We start from the raw sequence: 11274 nt of genomic DNA, 5'->3' as shown, positions 1-11274 counted from the left end.
CCCTTGAGCCGCGCTTCTGTGTGTGCAGTGAAACAGGAGATATAGTGAGGAAATGTGATTGAATATTGGGAATTTTATATCCAATGTTATGTTTAATTCCTGTCATCATTGCACAGATCAATAAGTGTAGTTATTCCAGGATCGGAATTGCCTAATTGAAAGTGGACCGTCAATTGAAGTGAATGTTGACGGTTGTGATGCTTCTAGTAAGAGTTGTGAGTATAAATACATATTTAAAGGCACTGTGTATATTGTATCCATTTCCAACAGCCATGTTTTCAAAACAAATATGAAACGTTGATGCTCTTGATTGTACAGCACAATGGCACCTGTGGACACTGGGAGACCGAGAGCCACCGCCATCATGTAGAAAATGTAATAAATTCTGTCTTATTTTTGAATATATTCAATTTTAGCAGAAAACACTGTTGGTTTTAATGCAATGGACTGGAACAAATATCTAAATTGGGTTAGCGCACGATCCCGTCAGATTTCTTGTTTTGATCGGAAGATTTCCCCTCGGAAAGATGAAGATACATCTCTGTGAAACTATTTTGGTCAGATTTCCCCTGAGCTCCGATTTGTTACTTTAGGCACCCAGACAGAAACAGGATGCATCTTTAATGAAGTCGTCAGTGGTGGGCATTGTGAGATGAAGCCTAACACGCTGCCCCCCCCCTCTCTCTGGCTGCTTCTGTTAACATTTCTGCATAAGGCTGAGAGTCAGTCGAACCTAGCCAACGTACAGATTTCCCTGGAGTTCCCATTAATGAAAGCCCTCAGATGAGGCCCAAATGTTTTGCAGGTTGCGAGTTGTTGAAGATATGTTTGTGCATGCGGCACATGCCTTCATTCCACTATCCAATTTGCGGCTGTAATGAAACCGACACACTATGTTTTCATTTTTAAACTCCTTGCAATAGCAGATTGCTTGATATAGACAGGCAGGGTTTGCAGATTCCTGAATCACAAACACAAGTGCTATTCAACACAATGATAGTATTGTGCCCCCACTGAGCAGCGAAATGTTAACAGCCTTGATCGCATTATGGTAACTTTTTAATGTGGTGTCTTTTACGTTGACTTTCATATTTACCCTCTATTAACCATGAATTAGTCTTTGAAGCAACAGTTTTCTGCGTCTGCAGCCCTCATGCTGTTGCCACCTATCCACCTTTAATTGTTTTTTATGGACTATTTTAGCACCAGACAACATAGACAATATTCAATAAGTAGGTCAGGTACCTGTGCCCGTACAGAGGAGTCCCTTTAACAACTGAAAACATTCCTGATGCCATCATTTGAATGATATTAACCCCACTCAATTGTGTTTTCAACTTTTTCAACTTCAACACAATTGACACTCATTCTTGAAAAGCTATTTGACAAATGTCAGGTCTCATTTTGTCATGAAATTGCTGTGAAGTATCCATTAACACTGGGAGGCATAAAAGAGTGTGACAACAAGCATCCAAGCAGCAAACTGCACAGACATGCAGCAATTATGAATATAGATGGGTATATTGAAGAGCAGATGTTTTTCAGTAACATAAAAAGCTGAAATTGTTGTTCTGTTATTTGTAGCTGTGCTTTCTGTTGGCTTTTTGTGATGTAGTAGGAAGGCAAAGGAAGAACTCACGATTAGATTTAGAATGTATACAGGACAGTAGCTAGGATGCTCTTTCTGGTCCAGGCACAGTAACTGGTTGCCTGGCAACCTAATGTTGATGGCAAGGCATCGAGACTCATTATACTGATGAAAGATACAGGACATGTAACATTAATGGCTTTAGGAGTGTGTGTAGGTGGGTAGCTTACTGACATTCGTGGCAAGAAAGTGCATACCAAGAAGTCAAATTATCCTATAGTGATGTAAAAGACTAGGGAATACACACATTTACAATTACAACAAGTACAATTCTGGGGTCTTTGAAATACTGATCATTCTGCTGAGGCAGGCTGAGCAGCTCTTGTCTCTTACTGTAGTACAGCCTTTTCCTTGTCGCAGCTGATGAATGACTATCTTGTTGAATTGATTCCATACTGTCACCGATCAAGACTCAATCACAATTCAGTGTCGCATGGCTGTAATGATTCAATCCTGCTAGGTACTCAGAAAGGATTTTGTTATTCATAAACCATCTGGTTCTTGAAATTGATTGACTACTTATCATATTGGAATGAGCAGCAGTAGCCCATTACTGACCGCATGAACTCATACTGTTACCGAAAAATCAGCTTAACATTCAAAAATACATGTTTTTTCTGTGTTCTCCTGCTGCTGGGGAAGTCAAATCACATTCTCACGAGAGAGTGATAATAACCTTTGCCCAATTTTTACCATTATCATGCAGATATCACTCCAATATAATTTAGGCAGCCAGGATGGATTTGTTGACAGTGCAGCAGTCCTATCTCACCCTATTCTGTCTCTAATTCCAATTGTTGTACTTACTACAACTGACTTTAATTACCGTTAAAGTAACAGTGTTTGTTTTTCACTAACAAAACTGTACACAGGGTGACATTATGAGAATGTTTTAAGCATACATCTTACACAGTTTTCCTTTTACATTCCAGACAAGATTAAGATTTTGAAAAAGAATATCACTTCAATTTCAGTTTATGTAATGATGGAAAGTTATTATGGTCTGTATTTGGCTTTGTAAATCCAGCTGGACTCTAGATATAGTAAATATGTAACATAAATGAAGGGGAGTAGAAGGTTCAAGGCTGCCAGCAGACATGGATAAATAAAAGTTTAGTCATCTTAAATGAAAGCTCAGATCTCCCAGCTTGAGATTTATGAAAGTCATATCTTTTTGAATTAAGTACATTGTGTAAATCAAACCCAGCCTGAGACATAAGCCAATATGTGCTGCTTTAGAAGTTATGATACAAGTGCAGTAGTTTCATTCTAATCAAAAGCAAAGCAGATTAACCTTTTGACTAATTGGACTGTGTTTATAGCAATTCATGATCCACAGAGAATATCTCTGAACCTAGAGTCGCCTGCCTCCTGCGTATGTTTACATACTATCCACTATCCGGGACCAGTGCCACAAGGGGTCTCAGGGGGGCATAACCGGAATTTTTTGCCCCTCTGTTTAGGCTTTATGTAACTATAGAAAAATAACAAAAACAACCTTTTTTACGCCCGAGATACCCTTAGCTGATGTTTCAGAACAATAGTGTAGATCAATAATCGAGCCATGGACTGTAAAAAAGTCTCTGTGATGTCACCCATAGGTTATTGAATGCAGTTAACTTTAAGGCCACCGGTGTCGCTAATAGCAAGAGTTTTCTGGAAGTTACGCAGAGAAACTTTTATGTTTTAACTTAAAAATATATATAGTTGTATCTTAATTATAGTTGTTAGTGCTATCCACAATACTGACTGTATAACCTCTGTATTGTTGCATTAACTCTAATTCAAATATTTTTTTGTTTCCTTGCTGATGCTTTCTGATAAATAACATCCATCCTTTTTTTGCAAGAGCACTGGCTTTACTGTCTTATCTTTGACTAGTTCTAGCATCTTTTAGGGGGATATTAACTGTAAATAAAGATGAAGATGAAGTGTTTACCCAAAAACGAGAGAAAGCTGTAAAAACCCAGTGTACACAAACAGACAAAGTGTTAGTGACCTGAGAGGAGCATCTAGCAGCTAAATATCCAGATATTTCCCTCAGGAGTTGTTGGAGACCAAAAAAAGCTAGTTTGAGAGGAAATATTGGAAAAACATTCATCAGTTGGTCAGAAAAAAGACACCTTTATTTTGCCCGGTATTTACCGAATGTAATGGGATCCCCCCACCCCCCCCTACATTATTTAAATTCAGTATCAATCATATTGTCAGAAAATGATTAAATTCTACTCAAAAAGCACCAAAAGAAATTCTCAGTGCCCGTTTGAGAATATTTGGGCTTGCAATCAGCTTTTCATAGATGCTATTTCCCAAGACATGGCGCTGCCTGAGGAAGCATTACAGCACCTGAAAGCCCTCTATTATCAAAGTAACTGTAACACCTCAGATGAAACGGGGACTGAAATGCCACACAACACATTGAAAAATTCCCAAAAGCATGTATGCTTTCATCAAAGCAATTCACAGATGGTTATGGCCAATAAAATGCTTCATCTTCTTACCTCTGCAAGTTGCCCTATCCTCCTCCTGGAGGTTGTTGGTGCTGTATGCTGCCTGGGAAGAAGACAGTTAACACTACTCAGGGCTGAAACAATAGTGCAAGTTCAGGTTAAGGACGTCATTTCATCTATTTGTACTTATGAAGCTGGAAGTTATCGTCGGTCAATGATAAGGCAGTAAAGGATAGTTATCTGATAAAGATGGAAGTACATTATTTATTGCAGTTAGAGAGTGATCATTGTTGACGTTAGAAAAAGTGTTGTGGTTCAGTCTTGTCTGGCCTACACACACACACACACACACACACACACACACACACACACACACCTGTGTTCATGCACCCACACAAAAAGCTTCTCGCTGAGCCAAACATGCAGTCATGCATGAACACATGTAACAATGTACAGTATATACACACAAATGCATTGATTCCCTACACAAGCACTCTAGCAGGCAAAGCTGTCACTTTTAGATACACACACACACACACACACACACACACTGGCAGCTCAATTTTCTACTGCACAAGAGCTCTTCTCTCTCCATATCCACTGTGTTAGCGTACCATCCTGCTTTTGCATTGCGTAGGTTGCAGGAGCTTCTTCCAGTTTCGTGGGCGGTGCAGCTCCACGCTGTAACATCCACCCCTTGACTCCACTTATTTGTCTGTCTCTCGCTTGTACTCTCTTCATGCCTCTTGCTTCGAACTAGGTCAACAAACTGAGGGTAGCAATGACGTGCTCATGCATCTGTCGCTGGATATTAGTCCTATCATCGTTGTTAGGCAGGCAGACAGCCCGAGGACAATTGTTTTTGTCATCTTTCCCATCAGAACATTGAATTAGAGCTTTTTTTTTGGACTAATGAAACCAATGAATGTGCAATGGCCAAATTCTGAACTCGGTAATCATTTCAAGGAAAATACCACCTGGTGTTGTATCAAATAAAAATGAATGGGATCATTTACATACTTCGTATTTGAACTCTTGCAATAATTCAGTAATTCAGCAAACACTATAGCAATTAATGCAAAGTCTGCTAATTGTGAGCAGTTAATTTAGAATAGAATAGAATTACTTTAATGATCCCAGACTGGGAAATTATTTTTACTGAATGACACTAAATTGCGTGTTGCATGAAAAATATGCATTTTGGGGACGATTAATAATATTTCTAGCTCATAAATACAAAAGTCTGTATTAAATATTGATTGGTAAAAATATGTGATGGACTAAAGTATACTCAGCATCCTACCGTGCGTAGTTCCATATATGAAAATGCTGGGTGAACTGGCATGTTAGGGATCTGACAAAGGTTTACATTTAGTATTGGTATTCTGTGTATCCATATTGACTTCTGTCCCGTACTGTACTTAAATAAGTACAAGCAGTACAAGTATCACCATTTTTACTTTACTATATACTTTGATTTTGCGACCTATCAGAGGCAAATATTGTGCTTTTTACTCCACTGAATTTATTTGTTGACTTGAGTTAGTTTGATTATTCAGATTAATAATACAAAATAGATTATGATGTGTTACTGAAGGTGAAGATAAGCCCCCACCTGTACCATTTCAAACTTTAATGTAATTATATAAGATATATTCTGCATAATGAGTATTTTGACATTTATATTTTGACACTAGTATTTTTGTATAAAGTAAAGCTTTGAGTGGTTTGGGGAACTTTTACTTGTAACAGACTATTTCTACACTGTGGTATGAATACTCGGACTCAAGTAAAGGTCTGAGTACTTTTTCTACCACTGTTTTACTTTTGCAAACAATAAAGAACAGTCTATGTAAATAAAAATGAACCTCACTGAGATATCAGAGATTATACAAAGGCATATTAGGACCATTGTATGAAAAAAAAAAAAAAAGTTACGAATCCGTTAAAAAAAGTAGCAGATTTCTGAGAAAAAAAGTAGCAGATTTCTGAGAAAAAGATCACGAAAGTAGTGTTTTGTTTTACACTACCTGTTGAATGACAGCTTCCGGCTCACCACAGTCAGCTACCTGCAGCCTCGTGGGTCCATCCTGATCTTGCAAGCTCCATTGTATTTCACATGCAGAGTTATTTATCATGCAAATCAATCCATCTGGCGGCGTCAGGTTAGCATGCCTGTAGGCTACTATGTCTGCATTAAGCTTGGACAATTACTTTGTTCTGAAGTTTAGTAAGAAGCAGAACGCTACTAGTTTGGCCTTTTGACGGAGAAAGCTGTTTTGTCTCCACCAGTAGCTCGTTAACAAGACTTGGCCAAATATTTGTGGCAAACTAAGAAAAACAATCAGAATAGACAGTTATTTGCAGAACAGCGCATTGTGTAAAACAGCAGCGGTGGATGCAGTCGCATTGTAGCGCTTACAACAGTGCAACAACATTTTCTCAAACTTTATCACAGTGTTCAACAGGTATAAACATGTAGAAAATCGATACTTCAATGTGCTCTGTCTCCACGGAGTCTCTCATGCACTGCCGCTGTTTTTCACATACACAGTGCTCCACTCTGGAAATAGCTAATTATTGAGACCAGTCAAAACAAAGGCTGTCTGTATCTATTCCAACTGTTTTTCCTACCTGGCCACAAGTTTTTGGCATAGTCTTGTAAACGAGCTGCTGGCTGAAACAACTCAGTAGTCTCTGCCGAAAGGTAAATCCACATGGCTACTTAATGCTCACAATGTCATTTTTCTCTCTCAACTCAAGTTTGACATAGTAGCCTACACGGTATGCCGCAGTGTCTGCGGTGATCCTGAAGCGATGTTGTCCAACAGGGAGTGTGAACAAAACACCCCCCACACACACAAATCTGCTACTTTTTTCTCGTAGATTTGCTACTTTTTTTTTCAAAATACTACACCATTCCCCTTGGTCTGTAATTATTATTTTTTTATACAATGGCCTTAATACACCATCATAGGAGATATGAGTGAGTAAGTTGCAAACAAAAGAAATACTTGCACTAGTCCGATTAAGACAACCGAAAATAGTGTTGTTTGCTAATACTCCAGCATGGATGTACGTATATATCACATATAACAGACCAGCATTGACTTACTTCTCAGGTTATTGTCCTAATCACATGACAATCACACTGTATTTGCATGTAAACAGTAGCTTTAAGAGAGCAATGTTTGTTGAGTCATTTTTGAGTCTCAAGATCAAATCTGGGTGAAATTGATGAGTCAGAGATCCAGTCCAAAAGCAGGATATTGTGAACTGACTAATTGACTTATTGACCTGTGGACAAGAGTGTGCAACCCCACTGGAAATAGTGTTGCCTTTCTTCCCGAATACTCTTATTCTCACAGAAAAAGACTTGACAGAAGCATTTGACCAAAACATTATTTATTAATATAAGCAATGTACCACGCACTAGAAAAAAGATACCTATTTTCACTCTAGATCCTGTTTTCATAAAATATTTCCCCTCAGGAGTGCTGATCCAAAGTCAGAGTGGCTTTTTTTTTGTACAGCTCCACCCACACACCCGCCCATCCCCCCCAGAGACCTCACTGACTGAAATTGGTTTGCAGGATAAAGCAGAAGTAATACATGATTTTGCGACACCTCGGTGTGACTGACGCTCTGCTGTTCAGAGAGCCTGGGTAGCTTTAATGGGGGTGATGAGGTCTCGGGAAGAGGCCCTTGAGCAAGTTCGTTATACTCTCCAGTGCTGATCGCGGGTTTGTACTCTGATTTCAAAGAGGCTTTATAAATTCAGGTCCCAGTCAGCTGAAACATACAGGTGATTTTCATCAAGACGTAGAAAATAGTGATTTTCTATTATTGAAGTATCTCAACGGACTAAGACACTTATAAAGTGTAGTAGAAACATCAGAGGTGAGAAGAGTTTACTGCGGTGTGGGCCAAGCTCTGTTCAATTCAGTCAGTTCATAGATAATTAGATTTCAAATACTAATGACATTTGACTGTCTCTTATAAGATAATGCATTACATTAACAGTAAGTATTTGCCCACAGGGTAACAGCCTCCCAGCTGTTTATCTAGCATCACTCGAGGCGATTTCCATTATAATTACAAACCTCTGGACAGGCCACAAATGTGTCCGGAGGCCTCATGAATACGTAGGACCTCTAAATATAAACTCATTTCGACTGCTTGAACTGACTGAACTAGAACCAGATTGACTCTGGCCCCGCTACTGGCCTAACTTACATTCCATATATAACTGTATGAAAATAGAAACATTAATTAGATACATCTTACATAAAAGCTTTTCTCTGAACATACAAATACCGGGGAAAAAGTGTGTGCATGTATGTGTTGGGGGAGGGAAAAGGGGGCTCGATTGTTCTACAAAGCCAAACGACTGCAAAAAACACCATAGAACAGTCAACCAAACCAAAATGCTTCAAACACGGCCCGTACCGTCCATCCCTGTGTTGTATTTCTGTCCGCACGCCTCCGTGCGTCGCATCAGTTTTACATATTTTAGGACGGGATGTGGGACTCGGGGTCGTCTTCCTAAATCATGAATTTTTCAATACCGCTATGTGTACAGTATGTGAGAGTATGGAGTAGCACAATATACAGAACCTATTTTACAGCTCCTGAAGATGCATTTAGGTCCTTCAGGACATGACAAAATTGAAGCTTTCATCACAACTCCAAGTTTATGTCCTCACTCTCTACTTCTGAAATGTAAAACAAATAGACCATGTACAGTATTTGTTTGTATGCGCTTTACGGTTCAAGTGGCATGTGGTCAAAACTAATATCTGCAGCTCATTTGGTGCCATTTTCATGCCAAAACAATGATTTTTGGCAATTTGACAGAATATCCGCAGCTGTCCTAGCATGTTTTTTAAAAAACCAAGGCACTTCAACAAAAACCTTTATTTTGTGAAAAAAGCAGTGAGCATTAGTAGCACTGAACATAATTAGAGAACACTTTACCTCCCAGTTATTGGTGTTAATCTGGCACCTGGTGAGAATTGGCTTAACTGTTGGTTAACCCTATTTATCTGGCAGCTCTCCTGGTTACTTTGAAAGATGGCAGGTGCTCTAAGGTGACTGAAACCCTGCAGCAGCAGGTTGTCCAGATGAAGGCCAAAGGGATGACCCTCTCAGCCTCAGAGACGTTGGATGTTCCAAGTCTGTGATTTCAAGAATATTGAAACTTTACAAGGACACAGAGTCATTTAAGTCCCTCAAAAAGGCCGGTTGTCCACGGGAAACGAGTGCACGAGAGGACAGATTATGAGACTCTCAATGGGGAATCAGATCAACACTGCAGCTGGAGCTCCTCGCCAGTTCAGTGCTGAACAGGGCAAGGATCTGTCTCTGTACACAGTGTAGGGTAACATTATGTTCAGCGTAGGACTGGGGTAAGACTGAACCCAGAGTGTGTAAAGAAGTCAGTTCAATTTGGAGGAGGAAGTGTCATGGTTTGGGGGATGTTTTCTGCAGGAGTTGAGCCTCAGCTACATGGCAGGGTGAATACAAATGTTCAACAATATGCAATGCTCACTGCTTTTCCCCCCAATACAAAGACTTTTGTGAAAGTGCCCTGGTTATTTAAAAAACATGCTAGTACAGCAGGGGTAGAGCCACAGCAGATATTCTATCAAATTATGAACAATTGAAAAAATAACAGTATTTCAGCATAAATCAAGAATAAATACTTTGTTCTTTGATTTTAATCTCCTGTAGTCAGGCATAAATATGTTCTATCCTAACGCTAATCTGTTTATTCACGTACTGTACCAATATGCCTGTGGATGACATTGACATTTGTGATATTGGTATGCATATATGCAGGTCTCATACATCTTGCAGGTGTTAGAATGTAACCCAGCATTTATTATGAAAAACCCAAATCTTCTTGGCATCTCCTGTCACAAAGCATCATGAACAAAAGCTCACTGAATGAATAAACAAGATTTTACCAGATAACCACTGTCCCTGACACTAACTCATATTTAACAATTAACAACTACTGGATGAGCTTGATGACTTGTTATGAAAATACAACTAATTCTAATAATAATAAGAACATTATGTTACTGGTAGAAAGAGATAATTCTAGGTTATAACTGAATCCAATGTGCTACAAAATGGTGCGGTGGTGTTCCGGGTGTTTGTTTAATTAAAGAACAGACAGCTCAGCATGCGGCGGTGTGGTGGATGAGGTAATAAAGATAACGGAGGGAACTCTGAAGACGGGTCTCTCGGGTCCGCACCCTTTCTAAAGAAGGCACTATGGGTGCTTTGCCATCTCGATGACCAAGATTCAGCATTGCGACCCAGTCCCGAACGTCTCTGAAGTCAGTGTCGTTTGGTTTCTGAGAGTTATAAACGGGATCTATCCATTCAAGTTAATGCTGGCGACGTGTTGTTCTACTGCTGAGGGTTTCACACTCCTCTGAGCGCCGCTGCTCAAAGTATCATGGCCTTTACTCTGCGCACTCAGAACACGTGTTTTTTACCACTCCAGAGACAGCACGTCTTTCACAATTCCCTCAGAGCGGATTGGCCTCATTTCCCCCTCCACGCTTAGTTTTGTCCTTAAATCACGAGCCGCGGTGCAAATCGGCAGGGACTGTTTCAGCAGGGCCCACGGATCGCAGCTCGAGACTGACTAGAGGTAGAGGTAGCTGACCCAGTAGACTATGTTGAAGAGCAGGAAGGAGGTGGGGAAGAAAACCCGAGAGTAGGCGTCCAGTTCACCGATGTTGACATGGATGCGTCCTTTTCTCCAGCCGCCTTCTTTACACTCCTCGTAGCAGCAGAAGAAGCTCTTGCAGTCTTTCCCGTCCAGGCACTCGTACAGGCAGCTGTCGTCATAGTCCTGCCAGAACAAGGAGTTGCCCATTGGCATCATGGGCCGAGGGTTGTGTCCCATGTTGAAAGATGAGTAGGCCTGTAAGGGAAGACAAAGAGCCAAAGTTACGGTGGAGGAATCAGCAGTTGATGTTTGTAGCGGAAGCGGTTTGCTTTACGATGTAGTACCATCAATATTTTTTTCCCAGGCTTTGCTGGCTCGCAGGTAAACAGTCAAAACGAGGGAGCACTTTAGAGAGTTCCAATTATGTCGATACATACCTCTATAGTAAAAGAACAATAGTAGTTTATCAATGTTTGTGACCGTTGGTT

The 11274-nt window shown here is 40.1% G+C and overlaps 1 protein-coding gene across 1 annotated transcript in view; it reads right to left on the bottom strand.

The window, feature by feature from the left end:
- Window positions 1-10759: 10759 nt before the first annotated feature.
- LOC310964666 (gamma-aminobutyric acid receptor subunit gamma-3-like) overlaps window positions 10760-11274 on the bottom strand; it is a gene marked incomplete at its 3' end in the record, with an annotated part of 83469 nt that continues 82954 nt past the window's right edge. Inside the window, exon 10 of the mRNA XM_083937876.1 lies at window positions 10760-11041. Within this exon, the coding sequence (XP_083794002.1) occupies window positions 10760-11041 (282 nt within the window). The remainder of the gene's footprint in view (window positions 11042-11274) is intronic.

This window comes from Echiichthys vipera, assembly GCF_963691815.1.
Source record: "Echiichthys vipera genome assembly, chromosome: 23".
NCBI lineage: Eukaryota > Metazoa > Chordata > Actinopteri > Perciformes > Trachinidae > Echiichthys > Echiichthys vipera.
Note: the sequence above shows the minus strand (reverse complement) of the source record. Positions and strands in the feature narration are given on the sequence as shown.